The sequence below is a fragment of the Quercus lobata genome, chromosome 10, assembly GCF_001633185.2.
Source record: "Quercus lobata isolate SW786 chromosome 10, ValleyOak3.0 Primary Assembly, whole genome shotgun sequence".
NCBI lineage: Eukaryota > Viridiplantae > Streptophyta > Magnoliopsida > Fagales > Fagaceae > Quercus > Quercus lobata.
Window position 1 is genome coordinate 33,906,729 of NC_044913.1, and position 19,542 is coordinate 33,926,270.

General features: G+C 35.8%; 1 protein-coding gene across 1 annotated transcript; it reads left to right on the forward strand.

Annotated features, from left to right (window-relative positions):
- Positions 1 to 18,569: 18,569 nt before the first annotated feature.
- Positions 18,570 to 19,184, forward strand: LOC115962789 (kunitz trypsin inhibitor 5-like). Its single transcript, XM_031081662.1, has one exon. The coding sequence runs from the start codon at positions 18,570 to 18,572 to the stop codon at positions 19,182 to 19,184; it is 615 nt and encodes a 204-aa protein (XP_030937522.1).
- The last annotated feature ends 358 nt before the right edge of the window (positions 19,185 to 19,542 follow it).

A 19,542-nucleotide genomic window follows, 5' to 3' on the forward strand; every position in this document is an offset into this window, starting at 1 on the left:
CAGGCTTCGTGCAACTTATGCTCTTTTTGAGCTTGTCTATCTTATCCCTTGGGTTTTTCCTCTGGGCATTGGGTTGCTAACCTTACAACCTTGTCCATTTTATAGACTTGATAAAAACGCCATTTTTTATGGACTCGTAAGCTTTATAGCCTCGTCCATGTTAGGGATTCAATGACCTTGTCATCTTTTATAACCTCACCTATTTAGTGAGACCGTTGGTTTTATAGACTTTATCTTTTTATAAGCTGGTCGGCTTTATAACCTCGTGGGCTTTATAACCTCGTCGGCTTTATAAACCCGTCGACTTTATAAGCCCGTCGGCTTAATTTGTCCACTTTTAGGACTTAGGGTCGTTGGTTTCTGGTGGACCTTAGGTCGTCCATTTTATGGACTTAGAATCGTCCATTTTTTGTGAACTTAAGGTCGTCCACTTTATGGACTTTGATTCGTTCACTTTTTGTGAACATAAGGTCGTCCACGTTATGGTCTTTGAATCGTTCACTTTTTGTGAACTTAAGGTCGCCCACTTTATGGACTTTGAATCGTTCACTTTTTGTGAACTTATGGTCGTCCATTTTATGGACTTAGGAATTTGTCCATCTTATGGACTTTATGATTCTTTTTAGGGCGAAGCCGTCTATTTTGTGGACTTGGGAGCGTCTACTTTTGTAAACTTAAAGTCGTCCATTTTTCATGAACTTCAAACTTGTAGATAGAAGCTTTCAGTCAATTTTGAAAAAACTCCTCTTATTGCCATTCATGCGCAGAAAAAGTAGTTCTTTAAAAAAAATTCTGCTCTTTGGGCTTAAAACATCGTATTGTAGCAAAAATTAAAGTAAATGATAAAGCTGAGGAGTATAACTAAACCTAACTACGGTGAATTGTAAAATAAAAAATGGGGGGTTGGTCTTTATGTCGTTGTTTCTATTGGTAATACTTTTGCAAGTGCTTAGTGTTCCATGGATGTAGCAGCTTTTGTCCGTTTAACGTCTCTAGGTGGTAAGTGCCTTTCCTCTGCCATGACGTGATTCGGTATGGTCCTTCCCAATTAGGGCTGAGCTTCCCTTGGGTAGGGTCTCTAGCAGCACCCATGACTTTCTTCAAAACGAGATCTCCAACCTGGAAGTCTCTGTGTCGGACTCGGGAGTTGTAGCGCTTAGCCATGCGGTCCTGGTATCACGCTAGCCTTTGTTCTGCCGCCGCCTTGACTTCACCAGTGAGCCACACGATACTTGCACACGCGAAATAGCACTTGCGCAACACAAAAGAGAAGACCTTGTTGAGAGCACTGGTGTGGTGTCGGCCAAATACCCTTCGGAGGTTAAGTTAGAACTTCTCACAACTCTAGAGTGCTAGAGAGGGTAAATTATGCGTGCCTTGAGTTGTGAGGGTATTGGGGTTTTTATAGTAGTAGAGGGTTAACCTCCATTTCTTGCTGTAGAAGTCTTTTCCTTATAGGAGTCTATATGAGCGTATTTTGCGGAATCCTTTCCTTGTAGGAGTCTAACGCTGAGCGTGATACGCAAGATATTTCCTTATATACCCATGCGTGGAAGCCAAGTCAAGACTATGTCGGAACCTTCAGCTTTGTGCATCCCTTACAGCCTTGAGACGTCGGCTTTCCAACGTCAATGAGTTGACCCCGTCACCTTAGAGTTGTACGCCACTTGTCAATAGGCAACTCTAAGGCTGACAGGTCTAATTGGAATGACGCTTCACGCCGTTTCGTCAGTAAATATTGCATCCTTATCAGCTTATGTCTGCAACTATGGGCGAACCGCTATGAGGACCGTCAGCTTATCCAAGACCGTCCGCTTATCGTACTCCCTCCAATTTTATAAGTGTCAACTTATTAATGTCATCACCATTTGGCACTGCTTGCCGACTCCCTCCACGTCTCCTTTCAGATCCTTTTGTCGTTAGCTTGCAATGGAAGCTGACGGTTTTGCCTGCTCATGCCTTAAGCACTATTTTTGTCCACATCACTCATCATCAGTATTGGGCATACTGTTGTGTTTTGCTGGAACATGGGATGCAAATCCAGCTTTTGTAAAACGACTTGCAAGATATCATTTTGCAGAAACTTCATGATCTTTATGGACCTTTTGTTTTGGCTTGTTACAAAGATATGGAGTGAGAAAAAAGTTCATTTCTACTATCTATTCTGTCTGCTTGTCCCCTTTACTCTACCTTCAAAACATTTGCCAGTCTTTCTTCTCTCTTTTTTTTTTTTTTTTTTTTTTTAATTTAAATTTGTTTGGAATTTTTGAAAAATTTCCCCTATTGTTACTAAAATGAAAGGAAACTTTCAAATGATAAAAAGGTCATTATGCAAATTTTGAATATTCAAATAGTGTGTAAAATACCTTGAACGTTTAGACTTCCAAATTACAAATTACCAATTCAAGCTTATTATCAAACAATGTATGTGTGTAATATGAACAAAAGCATAAAACAGAATTGATAAAACAATCTAAACCAAATAAAATCACAACCACAACAGAAATTAAATGACAAAGATTAAGGGAAGAGAGATGTAAACACAAAGAGAACACAGCGATGTGTTATCGAAGAGAAAACCGAAGTCTTCAACGTAAAACCTCTCCGCTGCCCTCTAAGCAGTCAATAATCCACTAGAGAATGAAGTTGGGATACATGAACAGCAGAAGACCCTCCAAGCCTAATCTACCCAGTGTACCTAAGCCTTCCAAGTTTCTTGCTCAAAAGAAGTTACGCCAAACCTTTGTCTTCTCTAGCTTACCGGATCCTGCTATAGCCCATAGCATCAACCAATATTAATTGGTCCCTTCCTAACTACTTCCCAAGCACCAAACAGCCTCCTCACAGATATGGGTATGGTGAGAAAAGGTTTTGGCTAATATACCTCTCAAGGATGTAACAATGGAGAAGGTGAAAGTAGAGGAATTTGGAGAATCAAAGGATAAAGATTGTGGATGAGTCAATCTTGTTTTTCTCTGGAGTTTCTCTCTCAAAATTCTCTCTCAAAATTCTCTCTGGAAGCTCTCTACATTTTGTGGGTATAACGGTCTATATATAGTAGGGTGTGTATGGAATGCGAAGAGTCAGTTTTGTAACAAACAGGGTGTTTTGGCGACTAGGCCTCGCGATTTGACTGAATTGCAAGTCCGAGTCGCGAGCTAAGTGCCTAGCCAGACTGGAGGATTTTTCCTGTAGTACAACAGCTGGCGTGACTCTTCAGCTCCCCTACATGCTTCACACGTGTGCCTGCTTTGGCGACTTGCCAGTCACGAGCCAGTCACGAGATCCAGTCATGATGCCCTGCTTGAATGTGCACTCTTGAGCTTTTCTTCACTCTCTCACACACTACCCTTACATGACTCCCACCTAAATATAAGATTTCTAAATGCTGAATTATAAGCTAATTGGCACATAATAAAGCTAACAAAATGGTTGATTAAATTCAACCTTACAGCTTTTGTATGTGCTTATAAGAAAATGTGCTCCATGATAAACTTTGGAAATTATTTTTTCCTTTTATCAATCAAATAGGTGGAAGGAATTAATTATTTTTTTCTCATCTAACCAAACAAACTAACATTTTAATTAACACTATCACCTTTATTTTGCACCATGAGAGCACTTGAAACATGACTTGTGGTTGGCCTAGCTCTCCACTGTCACCTACAAATCTAGGTAAAAAGCTAGCCAACTATACGCATACAGACATAAACATATTTGGCTAGGCATGGTGGTGCCCATTTCTACAAGTTCCATGGATGTCTCATAGGCAGCTACTAATGCTGTGAAATTCAAGCCAGAATCCAGTAGATAATTGTACCATCTAGACTGCACTATCATCCCATCTTTCATAACCTAGAATTACAAAGGAAATAAAGTGCTTAAAATTTAAATATGAAAAACACATGTGTGTTTGTTCTTGAGAGAGAGAAAAGTAATTGAAGAAATGAAAGGGGGGAAAAATACACTTACTAAGATAAGATCCACATTGGTGGGTTACTAGTAAAATGGTCTTGCCTCTAAGAGCTCCTCTCACACATTCCTTTAAAAGGCATAAATAAATTGGTCAATTGTGCTTAATTGTTTTTAGCTTTTCTATTGGTAATTCTTATTATTGTGGAAATATTTTGGGATGTTTATTTTATTTTAGATGGGTCTAAATGTAATAATAATTCTATGAAACAAAATTGATAGACACTTTAGTTGGGGTGGTTATACTCGTGTCGGACACAATCATTTGACACTTGCACACACGTGGATCTAATGAAAATGCCTAAAAAAAATAAAAACTGATGTAGTAGCCTTGATTGATGACTATTTCATACTGGATCTGTAGTTTCATTTCAAATGTTTACTGAAAATTTTAAAATTGTCAAAAATCTTTGTATTGGGTTTTTTGCATAACTTGCTAATTGTATAGTCACCCTATCTCCAACCTTAGACACCACAATAAACACACAACTATGATTAAGTTGCAGATGTTGCATAAGAACAATTAGAGAGCACATAAGGTTATACATCTTTGGTTTTATAGTATATAATGTAATGCCCCAAAATCATAACCAATAAAAGTCTATTTGTTCTGAATAATCCATAAAAAAAATTAAATGAAAGAAACCAGCAATCTAAAATCTCATCACAAATGTCAGAGCTCTAATCCACCAAAGACAAAACATCCTCAAAATAATTCTTTAATACAAAGTTTAATGCCATAAAAATCATAATAAACTCCTCAGTTTCACAAAATAATTCATGATTGTTGTCTTCCACTAGTCTCTACTCCAATAATTCCTCTAATATATCTATAAGGGAAAATAAAGAGGGGGGGGGGGTGAGATGACCAAAAAGTGGAATTCACTAACATTGGGGTGTGGGAACAAACCTTCAAATAAATAATTCTTACAGCAATTTCATAACATGTAACTCATCAATATTTATCATTAAATATTTCATGTAAAAGAAAAATATCTTTATATTGTGAGACATCGTAATATATATATCAATACCATCACATGCATAGTTTCCTAGGCTTTGTTCATGGTCAACGTTTACGCCCCGTTGATAGGGTTGTGATGTCCCCTTTTCTGGGACTGGAACCTCCTTTTCACGCCCTTTCTTAAGGATGGCTCCTTTGGAACCTAAAGGTGCACTCCCTTGCTACTGAGCTTCCTTTTTGGATCCTCAATAGTATACTCCCTTGCTAAGGAGCTATCAAATGTGCACTATCCCCTTTTCTGGGACCGTCCCTTGCTAAGGACTAGCTATAGTATGATTGTCCCTTACTAATGACTAATACAACATTGAGCTTTTAATTACGACTTGCCATAGGTTTTCAAAACATATACAAGATGCTCACATAAATAATCCATTCAAGATGCTCACAAAAATAATCCATTCATAATTCTCGCAAATATAAGGATATATTCACACATACAAATTTAAATAAATTTAGATTGCCCCACAAGTTTTTCATAAAACAAATAATTAATGTGCACATCAAGAAATTATAAAATATCCATTTATATGTATAGAATAACAATATATTTCTTTGATGTATAATAGTTTGATAACCAACACTATTTGGGAAAACCCCCAAAATTAGTAAACACCACTTACCTCTTAGTTGCAAAAATAAAAGAAATCAACCTCCCTTGAATCACAATAATTCAGTAGAATTAGAACCTAGCAACACCAAAAATAGGTTCATCAATACACAATTTCCCACTTAAAAATCTATTTTCACACTTAAATGGTTTTATCCTAGACAATATTGATATATCCAAAATTCTCCATTTATTCACCTAACTATCCAATTTACTTTCAGTTTTGATCAGATTTCTAGACTTAAAAATATTGCTGCCTAATCAGATTTTTCCATTAACGCAATCATAGATATTCATGAAACTTTAATATAGCTAAAAGATAGATATTTGATCAATCTAATATATAGTTTAAGCTAATATTGCATCTTAATTCTATCAATCCCATAGCTAGCCCTTTATTCTTCTGATGCCGCCAGACTTAACAATAGAGCTAGACAAGTTTTTGAACCTTGGCAGGTGCATGAATGATAGATTGGGAACTTAGATAGATAGTGCAATAATATAGTTCTGCCAAATCAATCTTAGAGCCAATAGAGGTCCATATGACTATATATACTATTCATACATAATCAATTTCAAAGCCTGGACCATACGACTATATAAACAATTCCTATTATAATATTGTAATTATCAACCCAAAGACCCAAAATCCAGTACACGGCTGAACTAGTGTGAATGCATATTAACCGGTCAACAATTGAGGCTTTGCGTGAATGTATATGAACCACTAGCATTATTTTTTTTCCCCTTTAGCATGGTGACAAAGTCCAAGTCTATTACTCTATTTGGTTCAATTTCAAAGTCTTCCTGACATACAACCATATTTACCATTCTTAATCAAATATAATAACAATTCTAGGAGCCCTGTTTCTATTAGTATAATCATAGAAATTATACCTGTAATCTCTACTCACAGCCACAGTGAAGAGAAGCGAAGTTCAGTAGTGTGATGCGGCTGAAGCAAAAGGAAGCCTCATAAGTATATGCACGTGTAGCTTAAGAGGTAAAAGACTAGGGTTTTCAAGGCCCATATATTTACTTATGTCACCTCACTTGGGCTTCATATCCAATAGTATTTTTTTTTAAATATCTTAGGCCCAAATCAATTTAATCCATTTAATTGTAGGCCTCCTTTATAATTTACGTATAATAATTTAATTGGTATCAAAATTCTAGGGTGTTACATCATTCCCCCCTTAAAAATTTCGTCCTCGAAATTGTACATACCTTCATTAACAAACAACTCTGAATACTTTGATTTCATCTCATCTTCTCGCTCCCAAGATGCCTCCCCCACTGTGTGATTCTTCCAAAGAACCTTAACCAATGGTATGGTCTTGGTGCGTTGCACATGATCCTTGTGGTCAAGTATTTGGATTGGAACTTCCTCATAAGTCAAGTGGTCTTTGATCTTTAGTGGCTCATAGTTCAAGACATGTGAAGGATCCAGGATGTACTTCCTTAGCATGGAAACATGAAACACATTATGCACTCCTGCAAGTGTAGGCGGTAAGGCCAACTCGTAGGCAACTTTTCCAATACGTTTTAGGATCTCAAATGGACTAACAAATTTGGGACTCAACTTCCCCTTCTTCCCAAATCTTATCACACCCTTCATTGGGGCGACTTTCAAAAATACCATATCTCCAACTTCAAATTCTACTTTCCTTCTTGAGTTGTCATAATAACTCTTCTGTTAACTTTGTGCTGTTTGCAATCTTTTACGAATCAAATCAATCTTCTCAGATGTCATCTGAATGATTTCTGGTTCCAACAATTTTCTCCCACCAACCTTTTCCCAACACAATGGGGACCTGTATTTCCTACCATACAAAGCCTCATAGGGAGCTATCTCAATACTAGAGTGGTAGCTATTATTATAGGCAAATTCCACTAAAGACAAGTATTTTTCCCAACTCTCTTTGAAATCCAATACACAAGCCCTTAACATATCCTCCAAAGTACGAATAGTCCTTTCTGATAATCCATCTGTTTGTGGGTGGAAGGCTATACTAAAGCTAAGATTAGTAACCCAAGCTTTATGTAGGCTTTCCCAAAACTTTGAGGTGAATTTTGGGTCTCGATCAGACATAATTGATGTTGGGACTCCATGAAGACTCATAATCTCATCAATATATATCTGTGCTAGTTGATCAAGTGAGTAAGTCATCTTAACTGGAATAAAATGTGTTATTTTTGTCATCCTATCCACAATTACCCAAATGGCCTCATGTCCCTTAGGAGATCTTGGCAAACCAGTCACAAAATCCATACATATACACTGCCACTTCCACTCAGGAATGGGAATTGGTTGTAGTAGTCTTAAGGGTTTCTAGTGTAGTGCCTTAATTTGTTGACAAGTCAAGCATTGCTCCACAAACTGAGCTATCTCTCTCTTCATGTTATTCCACCAATACATTTCTCGAATGTCACGATACATTTTGGTGCTACCAGGGTGCATTGAGTATGGGGTACGATGGGCTTTTTCCATAATCTCCTTCTTTAATGCAAAATCATTTGGCACAAAAAGTCTATTTCCAAACCTCAAAACACCATCATTAGACATATTAAATTCTGGTCTCTTCCCTTCTTGTACTTCTCCTATGATCTTTACAATTTGTGCATCATCAGCCTGCAACCTCTTAATCTTCTCAATCAAAGTGGGTTGTATTATCAAACTGGCCATAAAGGCTTGGAATCACCCATGACAATTTCAATTCCCATCATCTCCAAGTCCTTAATAACCGCCTTTTGAGTAGTTGACAAGACAGCTAAGAAACCAGAAGACTTTCAACTAAGTGCATCAGCTACCACATTAGCCTTGCCTAGATGGTAATTGATTGAGTAATCATAATCTTTAATCAACTCAAGCCACCTTCGTTGTATCATATTCAATTCTTTCTGAGTAAAGAAGTACTTCAAGCTCTTATGATCTGTATAAATCTCACACCTATCACCACACAAATAAAGCCTCCAAATCTTCAATGCAGACACCACTGCAGCCAACTCCAAATCATGAGTGGGATAATTTTTTTCATAACTCTTTAATTGGCGGGAAGCATAAGCTATGACTTTACCATGCTACATCAACACATAACCAAGACCTTTTTCTTGAAGCATCACTATAAATGACAAAGCCTCCCAAGTTGCTAGGGATGGTTAGTACTGGTATAGTGACCAACCATTGCTTAAGTTCTTAAAAAATCTTTTCAGATTCTTCTATCCACACGAACTTGGCATTCTTATGAGTTAGTTGAGTCATTGGGCCTGCAATACGGGAAAATCCCTCCACAAACCTCCTATAATTACCAGCAAGGCCCAAAAAGCTTCTAACCTCACTTACATTCGTCGCTCTTGCCCAGTTGACCATAGCTTCAACCTTACTAGGGTCTACAGAAATCTCTACCTTAGATATCACATGCCATAGGAACACCACTTGGTCAAGCCAAAATTCACACTTCTTAAACTTGGCATATAGCTTATTCTCCCTCAAAATCTGAAAAACAATTCTCAAGTGCTCTTCATGTTCTTCCATGCTTTTGGAGAAGATTAGGATGTCATCAATAAAGACAATAACAAAGCGGTCTAAGTACTCATGAAACACCCTATTCATTAAGTCCATAAATGCAGCAGGAACACTGGTAAATCCAAAAGGCATTACCAAGAATTCATAGTGCCCATACCTAGTCCTGAAAGCTGTCTTGGGTATGTCTTCACCCTTGATTTTCAACTGGTGATAACCAGAACAAAGGTCAATCATAGAGAAGACTTGTGCCCCTTGTAATTGATCAAATAGGTTGTCAATATGAGGGAAAGGGTATTTGTTTCTCACAGTAACCCGGTTCAACTCACAGTAATCATTACACAACCTCGTAGTCCCATCCTTCTTCACAAATAAAACTAGTGCACCCCAAGGAGATGCACTTGGTCTGATGAACCCCTTATCAAGGAGTTCTTGTAACTGTTCCTTGAGTTCCTTAAGTTCAGTTGGTGCCATCCGATATGGTGCTTTCGAAATAGGAGAAGTTCCAGGGAGCAAATCAATAGAGAATTCAATCTCCCTATCTATAGGTATCCTTGGTAGGTCTTCAGGAAAGACATTAGGAAACTCCCTTACAACAGGGATATCATCCAACTTCAATACCTCTTTCCTAGTGTCCACCACATGAGCTAGGTACCCTTGGCATCCTTTCTGTAATAGACGCTTAGCTCAAAGGGCTGATATCACCCTAGGTAAAGCATGCATCCTAAAGCCCTTAAACCGAAATTCAATTTCTCCTAGAGTCCGAAACACCACTTCTTCTCTAAAACAATCTACACTAGCATGATAAGCTGCCAGCTAGTCCATTCCCAAAATTACATCATAGTCATACATGTCCATCAAAATCAAGTTTGCTAACATTTCCCAATCCTTAATTTGGATGACACAAGACTTAAGCATAGAATTACACACCAAAGAATCACCCATAGGTGTGGCCACAGACAAGTCATAATTCATAAGTCCAGGTTTCTTATCACATAACTTAGCATATCGAGAGGAGATGAAAGAGTGTGTAGATCCAGAATCAAATAGAGTTTTAGCAAAGTTTGAGAATAAAGGGAGGATACCTGTAACCACAGTATCTAAAGCTTGAACGTCTTGTGGTGTGAGTGCAAACACTTTCCCTTGTGCTTTCCTCCTCTGATCATTCTTTCCAGGTTGTGCCATTGAGTTTTGTTGAGGAGAAGTACAGCTTCTAGATAAGTGTCCTGTCTTCCCACATTTATAACAAGCCTTTCCTTCAAAGAAACACGGCTTATCTCCCTGAAACCTTCCACATGTAGGGCAAGCATTCGAACTTCTACCTTGTCATTCTAGCGTGGATTCTTGTTTTCTAGCTTATTTGATGATGAATTATTCCCAGACCTCCCAAAAGATCCTTTCTTGTTCCAATGACCTTGAGCACTACCTTGTCGAAAGCCTGTCTGTCCAGTGTTTTGTTCGTGAAAAATAATTTGGAAGCGCACAGAATCGTAACAAGTAGTAAAGTGTTTTTAGAAAACGAATGTCGAACCCACAGGGATTAACTATGTTATTGAATACCGAAATTCACTAAATTAATTACTATTTGGAAAATCAAAAATAAATGGAATGTTCTACTATCTGAATTAAATTAAACTATTTAATAAAAATAAATCTACGAATAAAAAGAATTAACAAAGCGTAAAAATCTAATAGTGTAAAAATATAATAAGAATGGATCTAGAACAGTTGATTTCACCTAACAAATCCCACACAATTTATTCTTCCTAATTGTAAAAATATAATAAGAATGGATCTAGAACAGTTGATTTCACCTAACAAATCCCACACAATTTATTCTTCCTAATTATTAAATTCTAATAATCACCTGTTGATGATTAAAAATTCCTTAAGTATTCAATATCTTCTCTCGAATAATATCAAAAATATCTTCAAATAACAATTCCATATCTCTATGTGAATTTAATTAATTGGAGACTCATTACGTACTTTGAATTTTCTGAAAAATCACACTAATCGCGGTAAAGCATCTCTACTTTCGCTCAACTAATGGTGTTTAATTCTAGAACTAAAATAACAAATCACCTCTCGGTCTCATTGTCATTCAATTGATCAATCAATAATTCGTAAAAAGAAATATTAAGCATTAAGAATAAGAATTAAACACTCAATCATGGAAATATTAAAAATAAAATAACTCAGAATATAAATTGTGTATTCATTGCTAGACTACATCAACACTCTAGAAAATAAAATTTAGTTCATAATCAAATTGAAAAGAAAAGAAATAAAACTTATGTCTTTCATGGGAATTGGTTGATCAACATGAAGCAACGCCCCTTTGTCCTCAGAAAGACTCCAAAGAAAATTCTTCAAATGTGGCACACCCTTTTCCTCTCAGGTTTCCCCTCTCTTTTTTCCCTGAAGAGCCTTTAAATAGGTCAAGGAATCCTATTCCCATTTGGAGAAAATCCCAGATTTTTAGGCTTCACTTAACCGACCATTTTGGCCCATTTAACTTCAGAATTCTGACTTTTGGTAAACTACAAAGTTGTAGCCCTTTAAGTTAACTTTCCAGCCCAACTTGAATCATCTCGATTGGACATCTGAGCCAAAAGTTATGCTGAAAATACTAACTGATGTGCAGGCTGGAATCCTAATCCGAATTGGACTTGGATTTGGTGCAAATTTCCTTTGATTCCTTGCTCCATTTGGACTTAAATTTAATTGAGTTGGTCTTCTCTTGAATTCATGCCTGGCAGGATGTAATTTGACTTGATTCAATTAGCCTAGCCCCACTTTGCATGTAAAGCCCTTGTAGATTAATCTGAAATCTTCTCATTCCTTCAAAGCACAAATGAATAGATAAATATAATTAAAAATCAAATCAAATCAAAAGAAATAAAGGAAAACTAACAATTTTAATAAATAAGTGGATAATAAAAATCATGTAAAAATTACACTTATCATGTTTCTAAGTGGGTTCTCCTTCCTAACATTGTTCTTGAAATCTTCCTCCAGTCTCATAGCTCTCTTAATTGACTCTGCATAATTATCAACCCCTGATGCAATCAGATGGTGTCGAAGTCTCTCATCCAACCCCTTTTGAAATCTGCTTGCTTTCTTCGCCTCAATAAGGATCAAGTGGGGTCCAAAGCGAGATAACTCAATGAATTTAGCTGCATATTGCTCAACAATCATACTTCCTTGTACCAAATCAGCAAATTCCCTCTCTTTTCTTTCCCGAACCACCTCAGGGAAGTAGTTATCATAGAAAACCCCTTTAAATTTCTCCCAAGTGATGGTGTTTCTCTTAGTGTCCATTCCCTCCAAAATGGCCTCAGTGGATCTCCACCAACGCTCAACTTCCCCAATCAACTTGAAAGTTGCAAACCGCACCTTCTGAGAGTCTGTGCAATCTAAAGCTTCTAACAACTTCTCCATCTGCAAGAACCAGTTCTTAGCTTCCGTGGGATTTGGCTTTCCATCAAAAGAAGGGGGATTCTACTTCATAAAAGTCTCAAAAGAGCAACCAGCCCTTGCCTTTACTCTACTTGCACCTCTACTAGCAACATCTGTCAACTTGTCCAACAGTCGGGCAGTAGCTTCATCCAAAGGATCAATGCGTGTCACCCTAGGATGTTCATTACCTCTCATGTTTTGAGTGACTTTAGCTTCAGTATCAACCCTTGCTTTGGTTGACCTTCGCAAATTAACAATAGGTTCCTCGCTATTGGAATTAGCTACTCTCTTCTTTTTAGGTGGCATGATACCTAGTTAACAAAGAAATCAAGAAATATAGATGGTGTAACAGTTATTATTACCAAACATAAGAAGTAACATTGCCAAAATTATTTAAAATATCTCATCAAACATAACCTAAACACCAAATGCTCTAACAAAAAAAATCAAGATCATAACCTAGTTTCAAGTGTCTACAGAATCATATCCTAAGCTCTGATACCACAATTGTAATGCCCCAAAATCATAAGCAATAAAAGTCTATTTATTCTGAATAATCCATAAAAATATTAAATGAAGGAAACCAGCAATCTAAAATCTCATCACAAATGTCAGAGCTCTAATCCACCAAAGACAAAACATCCTCAAAATAATTCTCCAATACAAAGTTTAATGCCATAAAAATCATAATAAACTCCTCAGTTCCACAAAATAATTCATGACTATTGTCTTCCATTAGTCTCTACTCCAATAATTCCTCTAATGTATCTATAAGGGAAAATAAAGGGGGGGGGGGGGGTGAGATGACCAATAAGTGGAATTCACTAACATTGGGGTATAGGAACAAACTTTCAAATAAATAATTCTTACATCAATTTCATAACTTGTAACTCATCAATATTTATCATTAAATATTTCATGTAAAAGGAAAATATCTTTATATTGTGAGCCATCATAATATATATATCAATACCATCACATGCACAGTTTCCTAGGCTTTGCTCATGGTCAACGTTTACGCCCCATTGATAGGGTTGTGCTATCCCCTTTTCTGGGACTGAAACCTCCTTTTCATCCCCTTTCTTAAGGATGGTTCCTTTGGAACCTAAAGGTGCATTCCCTTGCTAATGAGCTTCCTTTTTGAATGCTCAATAGTATACTCCCTTGGTAAGGAGCCATTAAATGTGCACTGCCCCTTTTTTGGGACCATCCTTTGCTAAGGACTAGCTACAGTATGATTGTCCCTTGCTAAGGACTAATACAACACTGAGCTTTTAATCACGACTTGCCATAGGTTTTTAAAACATATACAAGATGCTCACATAAATAATCCATTCAAGATGCTCACAAAAATAATCCATTCATAATTCTCGAAAATATAATGATATATTCACACATACAAATTTAAATAAATTTAGGTTGTCCCACAAGTTTTTCATAAAACGAATAATTATTGTGCACATCAAGAAATTATAAAATATCCATTTATATGTATAGAATAACAATATATTTATTTGATATATAATAGTTTAATAACCAACACTGTTTGGGAAAACTCCCAAAATTAGTAAACACCATTTACCTCTTAGTTGCAAAAATAAAAGAAATCAACCTCCCTTGAATCACAACAATTCAGTAAAATTAGAACCTAGCAACACCAAAAATAGTTTCATCAATACACAATTTCCCACTTAAAAATCTATTTTCACACTTAAGCAGTTTTATCCTAGACAATATCGATATATCCAAAATTCTCCATTTATTCACCTAACTATCCAATTTACTTTCAGTTTTGATCAGATTTCTGGACTTAAAAATATTGCTGCCTGATTAGATTTTTCCATTAACGTAATCATAGATATTCATGAAACTTCAATATAGCTAAAAGATAGATATTTGATCAATCTAATATATAGTTGAAGCTAATATTACATCTTAATTCTATCAATCCCATAGCTAGCCCTTTATTCCTCTGATGCCGCCAGACTTAACAATAGAGCTAGACAAGTTTTTGAACCTTGGCAGGTGCGTGAATGACAGATTGGGATCTTAGATAGATAGTGCAATAATATAGGTCTGCCAAATCAATCTTAGAGCCAATATAGGTCCATATGACTATACATACTATTCATACATAATAAATTTCAAAGCCTAGACCATACATCTACATAAACAATTCCTATTATAATATTGTAATTATCAACCCAAAGACCCAAAATCCAGTACATGGCTGAATGCATATTAATCGGTCAACAATTGAGGCTTTGCGTGAATGCATATTAACCACCAGCATTATTTTTTTTTTCCCCTTTAGCATGGTGACAAAGTCCAAGTCTATTACTCTATTTGGTTCAATTTCAAAGTCTTCTTGACATACAGCCATATTTACCATTCTTAATCAAATACAATTACAATTCTAGGAGCCCTGTTTCTATTAGTATAATCATAGAAACCATACCTGTAATCTCTACTCACAGCCTTAGTGTCTACTCTCTATTCTCCATTTATATGTATAGAATAACAATATATTTATTTGATATATAATAGTTTAATAACCAACACTGTTTGGGAAAACCCCCAAAATTAGTAAACACCACTTACCTCTTAGTTGCAAAAATAAAAGAAATCAACCTCCCTTGAATCACAACAATTCAGTAGAATTAGAACCTAGCAACACCAAAAATAGGTTCATCAATACACAATTTCCCACCTAAAAATCTATTTTCACACTTAAACGGTTTTATCCTAGACAATATTGATATATCCAAAATTCTCCATTTATTCACCTAACTATCCAATTTACTTTCAGCTTTGATTAGATTTCTGGACTTAAAAATATTGCTGCCTAATCAGATTTTTCCATCAATGTAATCATAGATATTCATGAAACTTCAATATAGCTAAAAGATAGATATTTGATCAATCTAATATATATCTGAAGCTAATATTGCATCTTAATTCTATCAATCCCATAGCTAGCCCTTTATTCCTCTGATGCCGCTAGACTTAACAATAGAGCTAGACAAGTTTTTGAACCTTGGCAGGTGCGTGAATGACAGATTGGGAACTTAGATAGATAGTGCAATAATATAGTTCTGCCAAATCAATCTTAGAGCCAATAAAGGTCCATATGACTATACATACTATTCATACATAATCAATTTCAAAGCCTGGACCATACGGCTATATAAACAATTCCTATTATAATATTGTAATTATCAACCCAAAGACCCAAAATCCAGTACACAGTTGAACTAGTGTGAATGCATATTAACCGGTCAACAATTGAGGCTTTGTGTGAATGAATATTAACCGGTCAACAATTGAGGCTTTACGTGAATGCATATTAACCACCAGCATTAATTTTTTTTTTCCCTTTAGCATGGTGACAAAGTCCAAGTCTATTACTCTATTTGGTTCAATTTCAAAGTCTTCCTGACATACTGCCATATTTACCATTCTTAATCAAATATAATAACAATTCTAGGAGCCCTGTTTCTATTAGTATAATCATAGGAACCGTACCTGTAATCTCTACTCACAGCCACATTGAAGAGAAGCGAAGTTCAGTAGTGTGATGCGGCTGAAGCAAAAGGAAGCCTCATAAGTATATGCACATGTAGCTTACGAGGTAAAAGACTAGGGTTTTCAAGGCCCATATATTTACTTATGTCACCTCATTTGGGCTTCATATCCCATTTTTTTTTTTTTTTTTTTTTTTTTTTTTTTTTAATATCTTAGGCTCAAATCAATTTAATCCATTTAATTGTAGGCCTCCTTTATAATTTACGTATAATAATTTAATTGGTATCAAAATTATAGGGTATTACATATATAAATAATAAAAATATAAACATCAAGAAAGTGACCTCAACTATGTTATTTTATAGGGAGGTATGCCCCTGTATGTGATGGAAGCTACCAAGGGAGACATGCGGGAAGTTAATTGGTATATTCAAATATCTGTGGAAGAAACCAAGATAATTCCAACTGATTTTTTTTTTTGGTTTTAGATTTTAGATCTAAATTTTTTAATAACTTTTAAAAAAATTACTATTGTGATGAGTGGTTATTAGTAAGTAAAAAAGTGACTTTAGTGATTGGCACAAATATAAAATTATGGTCAGATGTGATATTAGTATTGCTTACTATGACGATTGAACTGTCAGTTGTAAGGAAAAAAAAATAGGGTACTACCGAATGTGACAAAAGTACGGTCAAAAGAAATGTTGGTACTGCCCAATGTAATAATGGAATTGTCAAATTTGAGAATAAAGAAAAGGGTACCATTGAATGTGACAAAAATAGAGTCAGATACGATGTTGGTACTGCTTAAAGTGACAATGGAACCATCAGCTTTTAGGAAAAAAAATAAAGTAACCACTATATGTTACAAAAGAACTGTCTAATTTGATATTGGAACTACACAATGTGATAATGGAACCATTAAATTTGAGAAACAAATAATGGAACCACTAAATGTAACAAAATAACTGTCAAATGTGATATTGGAACTGCACAATGTGAGAATGGAACTATCAAATGTGAGAAAAAAGTAAGGGAACCACCCAATGTGAGAAAAGAACTGTCACATGTGATATTGAAACTGCACAATGTGATGATAGAACCATCGAATGTGAGAAAAAAGTAAGAGAATCACCAAATGTGAGAAAAGAATTGTCACAAGTGATGTTGGAACTACACAATGTGAGGATGGAACCGTCAAGTGTGAGAAAAAAGTAAGGAAACCACCCAATGTGACAAAAGAATTGTCATATGTGATGTTGAAACTACATAACGTGAGGATGAAATCGTCAAATGTGAAAAAAAAAAGTAAGGGAACCACCAAATATGACAAAAGAACTGTCATATGTGATGTTGAAACTGCACAATGTGAGAATAAAATCGTCAAATGTGGGGATAAAACCGTCAAATGTGAGAAAAAAGTAAGGAAACCACCAAATATGAGAAAAGAACTGTCACATGTGATGGTGGAATTGCAAAATGTGAGGATGAAACCGTCAAGTGTGAGAAAAAAGTAAGGGAACCATCCAATGTGAGAAAAGAACTGTCACATATGATGTTGAAATCGCACAATGGGAGGATGAAACTGTCACATGTGAGAAAAAAGGAAGGGAACCACCAAATGTGACAAAAGAACTGTCACATGTGATGTTGGAATTGCATAATGTAAGGATGAAACTGTCAAATGTGAGAAAAAAAGTAAGGGAACCACCAAATTTGAGAAAAGAATTATTATATGTGATGTTGGAACTGCACAATATGAGGATGGAACCGTCAAGTGTGAGAAAAAAGTAAGGGAACCAACCAATGTGACAAAAGAATTATCACATGTGGTGTTGGAATTGCATAATGTGAGGATGAAACCATCAAATGTGAGACATAAGTAACTAAGTATAGCAGGTTACCTACTAGTGGGTACCGTACCCCTTTTTTTTGGGGGGTACCGTAGAATTACCCTTTTTTTATTTATTTTATTTTATTTTATGGATTTTACTGGAGTTCGCTTTTGATAATAGCTTTTTATTATAAAATCAAGACATCAATCGGTTTTAGATGTAAGCAGGGATTGAACTCTAGTTCTCTTATTCAATTATTTGAAACTTTATCAGTTGAGTTAATTAGAACTCACAAGCAAAAAGTTCAAATGGAATTGGGTAAGTTACATGTTCTCACTAGTTGCCCTAAATAACTCCAAAAGATAGGTCAACATTAAATGTGTAACCCAAAATATAGAAAATTATTAATATCGTGATGTGATTATTTATCTCTAATTCATTAAGAATAACTTCATAATAAATTTAATTGGGTGAATTTATCGTGAATATAAAGAACACAATACGTAACTGTGTTTCAAAATCACCCAATAAATATATATATATATATATATATATATATTTATATAAACACAAGTTGTTCACCGCTCATTTATACACAAGAAACAAAGATCAGACATTACGATGAGGAGCGGATTACTAGTTGTACCCATATTTCTCTTTGCCATCACAACGAAACCATGGCTTGGGGCAGCCGATTCTGCACCTGATCCGGTGCTTGACTTAGATGGTAAGAAGGTCCGAACAGGTGCTGATTACTATATCTTACCAGTAATCCGTGGCAGAGGTGGTGGACTTGGCCTTGCAAGCACTAGGAGCAAGACATGTCCACTTCATGTTGTCCAAGAACGACATGAGGTATCCGAAGGTCTCCCACTCACATTTTCTCCTGTGAACCAAAAGAAAGGTGTTGTACGTGTATCCACAGATCTAAACATAAACTTCTCTGCATCAACAATCTGTGTTCAATCAACTGTGTGGAACCTTGACAAGTTTGTTGATTCAATAAGACAGTGGTTTGTCACTACTGGTGGGGTTAAAGGCAACCCTGGTCGTGAAACAACGAGCAATTGGTTTAAGATTGAGAAATATGAGGATCGCTACAAGCTTGTTTTCTGTCCTACGGTGTGTAATTTCTGCAAGGTTTTGTGCAAAGATGTTGGCATTTACATTGAAGATGGCAGAAGGCATTTGGCTCTGAGTGATGTGCCATTTATGGTGATGTTCAAGAAAGCTTAACACTTCATCAGAAAGTGTTTTATTTGAAAATAAAAAGGCAGGATCGCCAAAAATTTAAAAATAAAAAATTGGGCAATCCTGAAGCAGATATATATGGTCTTTAACGTAACAGTACTGTAACTTGCAAGTTTACTTTATTATTATTTTATAGCCTTCTGCTTGTTATTGTTGTTGGAATAAATATTATGCGCCATTTATATATATATATTATAAGAAAATATAGAAATTCTACTCTCTTCTAATTCAAGTGTATATGTGCGTGAAGTTTTTAAATTTTGGTTGTTGCCATTCCTGCCTGACAAGAACTTCTGTATTTGTGAAATTAACATTACGATTAAGGGTGTGTGGCAGTGTGCCA